General features: G+C 37.7%; 2 protein-coding genes across 2 annotated transcripts in view; one reads left to right on the forward strand and one right to left on the reverse strand.

Annotated features, from left to right (window-relative positions):
* Positions 1-152: 152 nt before the first annotated feature.
* On the reverse strand, positions 153-8,113 carry ERG28 (ergosterol biosynthesis 28 homolog). The gene is made up of 5 exons (XM_032231800.1): positions 8,013-8,113; positions 6,587-6,741; positions 6,100-6,190; positions 5,073-5,191; positions 153-4,793 (listed from the first exon to the last, which is right to left on the reverse strand). Exons 2-5 carry the CDS (start codon positions 6,717-6,719, stop codon positions 4,714-4,716), a joined length of 423 nt encoding a protein of 140 aa, XP_032087691.1. The 5' UTR covers positions 6,720-6,741; positions 8,013-8,113; the 3' UTR covers positions 153-4,713.
* Positions 8,114-8,420: 307 nt separating this feature from the next.
* Positions 8,421-13,110, forward strand: part of TTLL5 (tubulin tyrosine ligase like 5) — a 144,473-nt gene continuing 139,783 nt past the window's right edge. Inside the window, exons 1-2 of the mRNA XM_032231786.1 lie at positions 8,421-8,502; positions 9,991-10,070. Coding sequence (XP_032087677.1) covers positions 8,491-8,502; positions 9,991-10,070 — 92 coding nt within the window. The 5' untranslated portion in view covers positions 8,421-8,490. The remainder of the gene's footprint in view (positions 8,503-9,990; positions 10,071-13,110) is intronic.

Raw genomic sequence — 13,110 nt, forward strand, 5'->3', positions numbered from 1 at the left:
TGATTCCTTTAACTTTTATATGGAAAGGCAAAAAACATCTGAAAATAAAACACTGGAATGTACAAAGTCCCAAGTGAACAGTAATATGATTCTAAGTTATAGATTGAGTAACACTGTTTTATTTCAGTTACTGTGTATTTCATAGTTGAATCTGTCTCCCTTAATATTTTTCTTCAGATAACTTGTATATTAATTGTACCACAGAAAGTGATATATTTACTCTTGACTTTTTATTACTTCCTAAACGTTAACAGCCCTAGGTGGGTTTACTGAGAATAGTTACAGTGAAAACAAACCAGACATTACTTTAATAATTTTAATAGAACAATTCTGAGAGAATGCTGAATTAGTTTACACTAAGCCAAACGCACCTATCAAAACACATTGTGACTTAACTTGGATGTGTGAACTCAGCAATGAGTTGAACATATTGGACTTGGAGCCTTAGATTAATGGGCGTCCATCTGTGGATACATATGATGACATGCTCATGTGATCATACAAATGCTGTAACTTATCTTCTTGCAATAAATGTGATGCAAATATGTAATTGTATAATTTTAATGTCATAGTAGTAGTTTGGGTACTGCTGAATTTTAATGTCCTGTCAGATATATGCACCTGGTTGCCACACTAGCTTCAATGAAGTGCAGTGTTTTTCAAAAGTTTTCTTCTGGCTATCTAGATCTAAAGTATGCTTCAATACAGCTAAGAAGCGATTAGGGTTTTTCCAATAGTGTCTCCCCCATGAGGGTGGGTGAGAAGGAGGGCTGAAATGGCTAAGAAGCTTGTAGGAAGAAACTGACTGAAGAGGAACAGGAAGAATTACTAGCAGACAAGATGGATTTAAGATGTCTTGGACTGATGAAGAGAAGCTTGTTCCCAGAGAATTCAGGACCATCTTGAATCAGTATAGGAATTGCTATTCAAAGAGGATGATGGTACAGTGTAGAATTGGTTATTCTGAATGGAGGAAAAGTGGAATAAAAGGCACAAGACGCAGAATCCAGGTTTTGCTAACCATGAGATTGTGTGCTAATATAACAAGCCTCTGATAAACACTCTGGGGAATTTAATGTCCTTAGTTTAAGGAAGGCTCACTAATATTTTAGTAGAAGCAGTATTATTGCTAGCAGAGAAATTATTAACTTCAAACTGAAGAGTAATTGGAAATCAAAAAGAAATCATAAGTATTACACAATACATAAAGTAAGTATTTGAAGGCAGATGCCAGGAAAGAAGGAAAAAACCTATTGTATTTTCATCCTTATGCTAAAAATGTAAAAAAATATATCAGAAAAGTTCACCAGGAAAGTACTTTCTTGTGTTATATATGATCAATCCTGACATTCCTGTATGAAACAAGTCCATACTTGATATGAATTCTTCCAATTACATATGCATTTAGGATTGCCAGAGAAAATTCCAGGGGTAGATAAAAACAACTATTGACTCAAAATATGTTATTAGACGTATATTGTTTTTGTTAATAGCTGTATCTGTGAATGCAATTTTTGCTCAGATCACCAGTGTGCACTGCAGTAATTAACACTGATGCATATTTTTTTAAAAAAAGAATGACAATTCAAGTGATGTAATTGATGTTTTAGTTTATTTTTGACTTGAGTTTACAGAGCTGTGCAGCCACAAAAACTCTTGAGGAAAATGATTATTTAAAAAATAAAACAATTTAAAATAATTCATATGTTGTCAGTTTTTTCAAGTACTAATCACTTTGGCTAAGTTAGCACAACATTCTGAACCATAAAGCAGGCAGACACTTTTTAGTTTACCGTGCTGTATGAACCAAAGTTAGTACATTATAAGTTGAATAGTTTAAGAGTTAATTTACATTTTTTTTTCATATGTTAATTTCATATGCTTAACATGTCCTGTAAGGTAATTCATCTGGAATAAATACTAGGTACCATAAAGTCCTTATTTCACCTATCAGCATGCATTAAAAAGTCAATGTGTTTTCATTCCTTACCCTTATCTATCCTGTGAGTACAATTTAAGTTACAAAGCTCTGTTAAACAGCAAAATGAAAATGAACAATCCTCTGGGGAAGCTGACAAGAGTTTCATAGAATTGGGAGATATTGAAAAATCAAAATTATCTACTTGGTGTCAGCCATCAGACCTCCAGTGAACATTCAATTTCATGAGGCAATTTATTACAGAGTATGTAGGAACTTCCTCCCCAATACCTAATCTGAATTTACTTTCCTGTAATTTCAGCCCACTGGTTCTGGTTCTGCCCTCTGGGACAATTCCACTCCCTCTTCTACACATCATCTCCCCTCAGTTTTTTTCTGCAGACTAAGTATACTGATTTCCTTTAATGGTTCCTCACAGAACTGAGTTACTACTAAGAAATTTAGGATGTAGGAAGAACTACTTAGCCAATGAAAAGTTCAGATGGCTTCCTGGAATGTTCAGAGTTTCAGCTACAGTCCCTCCAATCCACTATCCTGGCCATATTAACTAGGGCTGATGGGTGTTGTAGTCCCAACTATTTGGTTACTAAGTTAGGGAAGACTGGGTTAAGCTGCTTCTGTGATCATCTTCAGAACTTTTGACATGGCTGAGGCTGACACACCTGCCTTTGAGCATCCCAACCCAAAATAATTTATAAGGAGCTATATTTATTTTAAAAAATGTATAAAGAAGGAGTCCCCAACTCCAGTCCGTGGCCCGGCACTTGTTTGCAGCATGCCAGAAACCAGTCTGTGCAAACAAATGAAGCCCCATCCGTAGTATGCAGGCAGGGTGTGAAACCATGTCCCTTTAGTTTAGTTTACTTTATTGTCATTGCACCTCGTACAATGAAATTAAATGCCATCTTCTGGTCCACAGAAAAACCTCACTGCAGAGAACAGGTCCCTGGTGCCCAAAAGGTTGGGAGCGACTGGTATAAAGCACTTTGCACAAAAGTCAGCATAGAAAGCATATGCAATACAATATTAAAGCAACAAACATTAATATAATTGAGAGGCACATTTAACCAGTTACAAAAAATGATTTCAAGTTAAGGTGGCTGGAGAAATAAAACCTGTTAAGAATACCATGTTAATGTCAACTGTACATTCACAGTCCACTGCAGAAAAGATGCCATCACAGAAAAGGCCCTCTCTGTTGTGGATGCATGATATATCTTTTTAGGTTTAAAAGAGAAAAGTCTCATCTGAAGATAATGCACAAGAAGATAAACGTAGGAGAAATTATTCCTTTAGATGTTTGAAATTTTGACTGGTCTTGCTAGCAAACTGACATCTGTTATAATTGGCTTCAATGACTGTCTAGCCATTTCAGATGACAGTCTTAACAGCTAAGTTATGCACAATTTAGTGTTAGCATCTGACACACTGGTAAAGAGAGGTAGATAAATACTAACTGTGGGCTACAACCATCTGAGATGATATTTTTGACCATGCAATGCAAGATTCCATTAATCCCTTCTGAGTTCTTTGTGCATTTCCAAAATGTTTCATATACTCTGATCTCCAATGCATATTTCTTTATCTATCTATCTATCTATCTATCTATCTATCTATCTATCTATCTATCTATCTATCTATCTATCTATCTATCTATCTATCTATCTCTTGTATAGCTATCCATCTCACACAATTACTCTGGGTGGCATACATATTCATAATAATATATAAAAACCATTAAAACCATCTCTCTAAAAAACAGAATAAAAACATAATAAAATTTGGTGTTTATGTGGGAAGATATAGGAACAGAAGTAGAATCCATTTCATTACTAATGTCCATTCCATTTTAGAAGGATAGAACCAGATACTTTGTATAACTACAATAGCAGCAGTCATTACATTGAAAAAGTCACATTTTTTGCCTCTTTTTTCAGAAGCAGAAAGTTACTTATTTGTTCTATGGCCTTGGCAGCCTCTTTTTTACAAGGGTTTTCAGCTTTATTTTGAAATAAATAACAGAATAACAAGAGTTGGAAGGGACCTTGGAGGTCTTCTAGTTCAACCTCGTTTGGGCAGGAATATTGGCTTTTTATGTACTTGCTTTGCCTAGAGTATTCCAGTTCTCATGTATGTTCAGAAAAGAACAGCAATTAAATGAATTGTACTATTTTCAGAGAAAAGGAAACAGTTTCCTGGAAGATGGAAGAAAGCAGTTACCTAAACAAGTAGCCTCTTAAAGGAAAGAGGACCAAGCTTCGCTCTTTAGTCTTTAATCTTCAAAAAGAAGAATTTATAAGGTACTTTGCATTTAGGTCAGACATGAGATAGGTCTTCTTCACAAGTTTTCAGTTCCCTTTCATTTATGGCAAGCTATACTTATGGATAACTATGCCCAGGGCTATGGAGACATTTCATGCCCCCTCTTTCATCAAACTTTGGACAGCACTGCTTTTTCTATCATTTGCCATCAGAATGTCAAGAGAGGGAATCTATAACCTTCACCTGGCACAACTTCTCTTGGCTTTTCTACTACATCTCATGATGCTTTAAGATACTGCTCCCCATACCCAGTTTGGAGAAAATGCTCAAAACTATTTTTCTGCTATTATCTGCTCATATCAAAATGATGGCAATTAAAATAACCAATAGGAAAATCTAAGAATGTTCTGACTGCCCTGTAGGGTACAGGCTCGAAAAAGAAGATCAGGAAGATAATATGGTAGACACCGGAAGATGACTGGAGGGCAGATTGGAAGACAGGTACTGTAATGTCAATTCCGCTTCTTGTTATGCGATGTGGTTTCTACCTCCAGGTACTGTAGTCCAATCAGCATCCCCAGGATGGAGAAACCTGAAAGATGGAAATTGAGCAAGAACAGAGAACCAAAATATTAAAAAAATCTCATATCTTAAAAGAAAAGGCTAATTGCATTTGACTGTGGAAAACTCCAGGTTCAGTTTCCTGTATGATTCTAAAGAAATAATTATTGTTCTAACTAAGTAGCCTCACTGGGATCTTTGAAAGTGAAAATCCTGCCAAAAAACAAATGGAGTAAGAGTGGAAAAAACAGCCTGGAAATAAATACAATTCCAGGAACAGAAAATGATAAGCAGCTCAGTAAGTACTTACTTGCCACCATTAAGGGTGCCAGGACACCAATCGTTGCAGCTGCTGTGCCATAAATAAACACCTCAGAGAGGAAGTGGCCCAGGGCAATGAAGAAGGTCAAAAGTGTGATGTTATAGAGGCTGTCAGAGAATTCACAAAGAAAGGATTATTGTGTGGTATAAAGATGACACAAACAGATCATTCAGGAAGTTGAGAATCTGAAACCAAATGAGTATGCTGTACCTCTGCATCTTTATCAGGCATCAGTGTCTGCATCTCTTGGAAACTAGAGAGAGTACTGTACTCTCTGTTGCTCAAAGGTTACTTCTAGCATGTACAATTAGTGTTCCTACCATCCATAAACACTACAGACGCCAGTCTCTAGACAGATTAATAGGCTCAGCATGGCCTGAATTGAAGAGTACTAAAAACTTCTAATTGTTTAGAATTGCTTTGGTCAAAGCAGAATAGATTGTAAAATTTGACATTTTGGCAGATAAAATTGTAGACGGATGTTCTATTACATCTTGTTTCTCTTGACTTCTAGAAACAAAGTTCGTGCCTTAATACAGATTGCCAAACTTATTGCTTTCCTATTGCTGTACCCAGCTAAACAATAAAAAAACACACAACACTCTATATGTACATCCTTTCAGAAAACACTACTACAAATGATGGAAAATATGAACCATAAGTGGTATAGAACTGTCAGTAAGAGAGTAATACTAACAGAAGAGGGAGATTATTCTTTATTGGATTAGATACCAGAATTTTAATTTTTTGATTTCAGAGGTCTAACTAGACAGAAACTAGGGACTAATATTATTTTTACAAAAATAGTCTACTAAGCGCTTCCTTCTTTATGCCTATTTTACTCTTCATAAGTACAAGCCTTTTGAGACAATAATATTCCCGAAATGTATAAACAAGCTGGAAAAAAGTTCTGGATGACCAACTGCACTATGACTGAAAGGGAAAGGAGTTTATTTAAAAGGATTGGTAATGAATTGTTCCTTTTACTATTTATTTTAGTATTCATTTTACTTACGTCTTGTTGCGGATATCAATGGCACAGTAGCAGCGGATCACAGAAGACAACAAGGTCCAAATGCCAAAGGTTCGAGCTTGGAGGCCATTTACTAAATAGAAAAAATAGATATGAGTTACAGCAATTTATTTATGTACATGTTTTCAAACAGAACTTAGAAGTATACTCAGCAGCCTACAATATATAATGGCTTTCAAAATTATTCTAAGGGTCAAGTTTTCCATCCTAAAATGGAGCTCAGTAAAGAAATGCCTGATATGGGGAAAAAATTACACTTTACCTGAAGCATTTGTTATAGCCTGACTAAGTGGACACTAAACAAACTAAACTGATGCAATAAACTTCAGGATAAAAGGAGAATAAACAATATTTAAGGCAAAAAGACATTTCAAAATTGGCAACATTTTGAGATCTGAAGATCTTTGCAATATAGGCAAAATACAGACCCCATTTTTAGATTCCAAAAATGACACTTTATAAATCTTACCAAGGCTTGGCTTGCCTGTGTAGAGTTTCTCAGAAAGGAAGCTGTGGTCTCTGAAGCTTTGCACTGTGTTCCCCATAGCAATTATGGACACCATAACCAGCCAACTACGAAGTACATTCAAGAACCGGCTCATCTTAGAAGTAGCAAGACACAATCTGTCATATGAACAAATGAAGAATCAAGAACTTAAAACACTTGTTTTAGACTTTGTAGTCAGGCTTGCTATGCCACTCATGCTTTGTAGCATCTCCTCTTAATTTGTATATAGCTTTGTAGAACAATTAGATCAGACCATTTTGCGGGCCTGCAAATGACAAGAAGGGAGCATTCCCAAATTCCAGATATGAAACTTAAATGGAAAACTATTTTAAAAGTTGCTATAGTGTTGTTCAGTGTGGTTGAAGCCCAAAGGAAGGAGGAAAATCTGTTGCAAATGTAATGTTTTTCAAACAAATCAAGTTCAGAAAAATACAAATTCCTGGTAAATTCATATAGCAGGCTTCCTAGTCTTTCTAGATATAAGAAATCTAAAGCTTCTAGAATTTCCAGGCAGCATCTTACTGGCTAGTATTTCTAGGAGTTCCAATTCTATTGGATCTAAAAAACACTAGAAGGTTAAAAGCCAGTTGATCAGGGTTAAACTGAACCAATAATCTTGCATTAAATTAACTCCCATAATCTTTATATGGAAAAGGCAGCCAGTTGCTCAAAAAGAACAATTCTTCCATGAACATATTTAACAACTTTTGTCTAAATAACTCAACAAGGACAGGTATTTTGATTCACTGTTCCCTTTCTACTTTCCCTTATATAAAAGCTTTCTCTTTTAAAGAGTCTATTCTGTTTATGAATTAGCCCAGCTACAGTACATATAACCACACGGAAGGTGTGCATTCCACTCCCATCTATCCAACCAGAGAAATGTACCCACAAGAAAGCTATCTGTCCCTTGGAATAGAAATCCACCATAAGTCAGAAGAAAAAAACACCCTAAGATGCTTGCTTTGTATTGTTCTCCTGATTAATGGTTTGAGCAGGGAGAGGAAGGGAGCACCACATTCTATCTAGGCTGATCGTTTGGTCAGACTACCAGACTTATGGCTCCTTAACCGTGTTTTTTAAGTCTTGAATAAATTATTTCTTCTTTCCCTTTCCCATTTTCGATGTTAAATGGTGGGCCTGGTTCCCGTTTTATTTACGAAGGATTGCAAAATGGAACGAAGGGGGGGACACCTGCATAACATTTTAGCAATGCTCTCCGAATGTCTTCTCGCTCCCTTCGATTCCTACACTGCAAGCCATCTTGCCCTGCACCGAATTCCTGCCATGCACGTCGCCCCCACCCCCGCTGGTTATTCCCCATGCAACCCCCCCCCCCCCCACCACTACTACTACTACCACCATTCAGATCTTACTTCACCCCCACCTGATTTGCAGGCGGACCAGATTCGCTGCTCGCCTCCAACTTAAGGCGCACGAGCCCCGCCCCTTCCTTAGTTTGCGCGACGATTGGTCGACGGTCAGACGTCGCCTTTTCCTGGTTGGTCTCCACGACCTTCTCTAAACCGTCACACGGCTGGGAAGGCGGCGGTACCTATCAAATGCCCCGAACCCTTCTGAGGCATTATGACGTAGAATTCGAAGATGTGGGTGGAAGAACTCAGGGCATCATTTTCGCCTCCCTTTTTTTAAAAAGAGAATTTTGATGACGCCGTTTTAGAAGAGGCGGCTGAAGAGGACCGGAAACGCGCGCATGCGTGCGGAGAAGGGCACCGGCGGGAGCCGAGAATTGGCGCTTGCGCAAATGTGCCTCCTGTAAAGGGGGAGACGGTTGCCTGTTGGTTGTTGTAGTAACAGGGGAAGCGCTTGAGGAGAGGAATCGCGGCTGCCGGGCCCCAAAGAGGATGAAGCAGCAGGTAATGGCCGTGAGCGGAGTTTGGGAATGGGGCGCCTCCCTTGCTGCATGCATAGAACTTGCTTGGAGAAGGAGTTGTACAGCCTGGCAGATGGAAGGTAGCCTTTCATTCACGGCAGAGAGGACCGGCATCCAACAGGATGGAGGAAGCTCTCAATGAAATTCGCGGACCGATCGCAAAGTTCGCGGAATTCAGGCAATGCTTTCCGGATTCATCCCTGTGTGGGATGAAACCAGGTTCCGGAACTTTCCGGATCCCTTCCTTCTTCCTCAAGAGCCAGGAGTGCGATTCCCACGAAATGGGACAAGCGAGCTCTCCAGCAGAGATTGCCGCCTCCTCCCTCTTAAGAGGCAGTGCCCTCTTCTGCCGCGGGCCCTGCCTTACTTTCGTTTCTTTGCCAAAATTCTGCAAAGAAAAGTTTTGATTGCCAATCGACTAAACTTGAACGCAAAAAGTATTTACTGCAAGTGTCTGTTGAACCCTCAGGAAAAGTATCCCCGGGAGTCACAGAAAGGGCAGGCAATCTTTAAGACAAGGGGTTGAATCTCATTTTGATACTGGGGGTTTTGAGGTATGGACGGTCTGTTTATTTTATTGCCCAGAAGATTGACCGAGCCCAGCAAAGGTTTTTAAGATTCCTTAGCAATAACTATTTCTGCTACTGTATGCTTTAGACGCCTTATGTTTACATAATCCAATATATATATATATAGAAAAATGATTGCGGAAAGGAACTTCAATTGCTCTTCACTCCTTCATTACACCATTCCTGATCTAATTATTAAAATAATGAATTGGGGATGTTATGGCCGTGCCAGCCAAAGAATATAATCTGGCAGGGATTAGGAGACATGCCTTAACCCTTGCCCTCTGGTCGCATTCCCCTTTCAGAGATTAGGTTCACCCTAACCTTGTTGGCCCTTTGTAAGGTCTTGATGGCCTGGCTATATGCCCTGATCTGAGTAGTTTAAGGACCCTTTTTCTTGGCTGAATTAACAATTATGGCAATAGTTTTACTCAGCGATTATATATAATTGTTTTATGTTTTTATGATGTGTGCCACTCAGAATCATTTGTTGAGATAGGTGACTATAGAATTCAAATAAATGAGTATCTTTTTTTAAAATTTACCTGTGTTGTTTTTACAAATAGCTTAAGGTAGTGAGTATATCCAAGATACCTTCATCCTCCTATTTTCCTCACAATAACAAATCTATGAGGTGAGTTGGGCTGAGAGAGAGTGACTGGCCCAAAGTCATCCAGCTAATACAATGATAACCGCTGGTTGAATTAGAAATTAAAATAAAATGTCTGGAAACTGTATGTGGCTTTGTACAAAGAAGGTTGATTATTGTACATCTCCAATTTACTCTGATAATTGAATTTTCATTTTCTTCATAGAAGAATATAGTACTGGTTAGATTTTCTGATTCTACAGTGAAAATATTAAGGGTTCATTGTTTCTGGGCTGTGTGAAAACATACACAGGATATGCCAGTTGGAATGGCTCGGGATTTGGAAGAAACGGATTCATCTTCAGAGGAAGAGGAAGAAATGGAAGGGCCAGAGTAAGTTAAAACTTATAATTGTATATTGTGTAAGAGTTACTATGGAAATTTAAGTCTAATGTTCTTAAAAAATGAGCATGAAAGCTTGAAGTTATGAGAGTGAATGTTCAGTGTGTAGCTTCATGTCTGCTACACACTTATCCTTATTCTGCTGTGGGCATTTGGCCAGAATTAGTGAGAATTAACATCATCCTTAGGATGAGGGTTCATACGTAAGTCATGTTCCTAGTTATGTTAGGTAACCAGATGCCTTTAATGGTGTTAAAGTAAACACTAAGGTCTGCAGGTAGTTTTAAGTATGTTCAATGAAATACATATGCAAATTCCAAATCTCTGGAAAATTGCTAAATGCACCCTTATCCTTGCAAACTTTAACACCAATCTGAAGACTAATAAAGGAGCTTGACACATTAAGGTTTTAGGGGAAATATTTAAATGCACATTATTGTTCTCACTATACGTTTATCACTTGTATGCTCAGGCTACTTTTCCTTGTAATTCTGGGAATAGATTGATGGGTTACAAGGGAACGTAAATGTGACTATTGTGTAAATGTCTTTGATCACGGTACCAGTTCATCTAGGTCAGAACTTGGATTCTTCATGATCTCAAACAGAAATCTTTCATATCAATTTGATACTTTAGCTGGAAATTCGGCATTGCGCCTTTTATATGCAAAACATGTATTGTGTTGTTTGAATTGTGGTCCCTGGTGAAAAGTTGTCCTCTCCTATTATTGAGGGTTATTTCTTAGCTTACTTTGATATTAAGTCTTTATTTACATGAGAGTGCTTCTTGTTCCCCTGCAGGAGGCTATGTTTATAAGCAAAGGTTTACTAATATGGCTTGATTTAGCAGACTTTTTTTAATCAATTCTCTCCTATCCAGTAATTTTTCTTACCATAGAAAATTGGCAGAATGTCCTTCACTTGTACTGTAATTTGACCAAGTTAGGAAATAGTCTATAAACTTTTACAATTTTATATTCAAACTGGAATAAAATTGGGATAATACAAATGCTAGAAGAGAATTGGAAAGGGATTTTTAGGCCATTGGGTCTAATCCTTTACTCAGTACAGGAATCTAAATTAAAGCATCCCTGACAGATGGCAGTTTTATCCTTGCTTGAACACTTTCAGTGAAGGGAGATTCCTACTTTTTTGGATAACTGCTTCTACCATTGAACCACATGTTACAAAGCTCTTGATCTTTTGAATGACATAATTCAAGGTATTTAAAATATACATTTCCACAGTCTTGTCTTCTCATGGTTAACCTATCTCAATTTCAATTTTTCTTCTCTTTACTTTGTAGTAAATAATCTTGGTGACATTTCTCTAAATCTGATCTGGTCCTTAAGATATAATGCCCAGACCTGATTACCATTCTTAAAAATGTGGTCTCTAGCCAACGCAGAACAAAATGAATTATTTTTTTCCTGTAATTTAGAAACGGAACTAATCTTGATGAATCCTAAAATTGCATTTGTCTTGTTTGCAGCTTCATCATATCAAAACAGCAAATCCCATTATAAAAATATATCATTACCATATTTTTCGGCGTATAAGACGCACTGGAGTATAAGACACACCAAAGTTTTGAAGAGGCAATTTTTTTAAAAAGTAGGTAGTTAGATAGAGAGCGAGAGAAAGAAAGGGAAATACGGTAGGTAGGTAGAGTAGTTAGGTAGATAGGTAGGTAGATAAAGGGATAGAGAGAGAAATACAGTAGGTAGGTAGGGAAAGAGTGTGTGTAGGTAGGTAGGTAGAGGGATAGAAAGAGATAGAGAGAAACACAGTAGGTAGGTAGGGAGAAAGAGAGTAGGTAGGTAGAGAGAGAAATAGAAAGAGAGAGAAATACAGTAGATAGGTAGGGAGAAAGAGAGTAGGTAGGTAGGTAGAGAGAGAAATAGAAAGAGAGAGAGAGAAATACAGTAGATAGGTAGGTAGACAGACAGTAGGTAGGTAGGTAGGTAGATAGATAGAGGGATAGAGAGAGAGAAATACAGTAGGTAGGTAGGGAGAGTAGGTAGGTAGGTAGATGTTTCAGGTGTATTTATCCATGTGTTGGAGAAGGAAAATGCTGACAAACCGTAAGACTTTGTTTCTGCTGGCACAGCACTTGATCAATGTAATTCTCATCAGTTAAAGAGCTTTCCAAAAGGAAAAAAAAAGTGTTTGCAAACCTCTGAAAAATGGTTTTTTTCAAATAAAAGGCATGAATAACCTTGGGGAGGCTTGCAGAGTGCTCCTGGAGGGCGTAGTGGGGGCAAAAAATGGGTCTGCTTTTTGTCAAAAAAATTGCATGCGTAACCTTATGGCGGCTTATAGAGTGCTGCTGGGGGCTGGGGGGACAAAAAAAGGCCCATTTTTTGCTCATTTGTGCCCTCCCCAGCTCCCAGGAGCTATCTGAAAGCCTCCACAAGGCTATGCATGGCCATTTTGGTGAAGGGGTGGGGCTTTGGGAGGTAAAAAATGCTGTATTCGATGTATAAGACGCACCCAGATTTTCAGCCTGTTTTTTGAGGAAAAAAGGTGTGTCTTATACTCTGAAAAATACGGTAAATACCTTTGAAGGCATTTATAATTTTTAAAAGTTATACTGCTATAGATTATTACATGCCACTTGGAAATAAAAATATTGTATTTTCAAAGCCTTTTTAAAGGCTATGGCATTCTTCTGCATCCCATTGGGAAGGGAGCAAACCACTTGCTAATCAGAATTACATGGGACACTTGTCAAATGTTTTGTTGAAATCAAGATACATTACATCTTAGTAGTTTTACATTCTAAGGAAGTTTTCCAAATTAAAAAAAATGAGGTAATGCTTGTCTGGCAAGAACAGAACCTGTCAAATCCATATGTTTTTGGTGATTTTTCCATTGTTTTTAAGGTCTAGATAATTTGCTTTCACATTTGTTACTAATTTATTTTTTTATTCTTTTTTAATATAAGGACAACAGTTTGTTTTCCTCCATTTGTTTGATACACTGTTATGTTGACTTCTTAAAAACAATGCATACAACTTAGCAAAACCTTC

The sequence above is a fragment of the Thamnophis elegans genome, chromosome 1 (genome assembly GCF_009769535.1).
Source record: "Thamnophis elegans isolate rThaEle1 chromosome 1, rThaEle1.pri, whole genome shotgun sequence".
NCBI lineage: Eukaryota > Metazoa > Chordata > Lepidosauria > Squamata > Colubridae > Thamnophis > Thamnophis elegans.

Coding starts and splice junctions, on each gene's coding strand:
- ERG28 (XM_032231800.1), bottom strand. CDS start 6,719: ATGAGCCGGTTCTTGAATGTACTTCGTAGTTGGCTGGTTATGGTGTCC. Junction 5,192..6,099: donor ATTGATATCCGCAACAAGAC/GTAAGTAAAATG, acceptor ATTCTCTGACAG/CCTCTATAACATCACACTTT. Junction 4,794..5,072: donor GGCACCCTTAATGGTGGCAA/GTAAGTACTTAC, acceptor TCCATCTTTCAG/GTTTCTCCATCCTGGGGATG.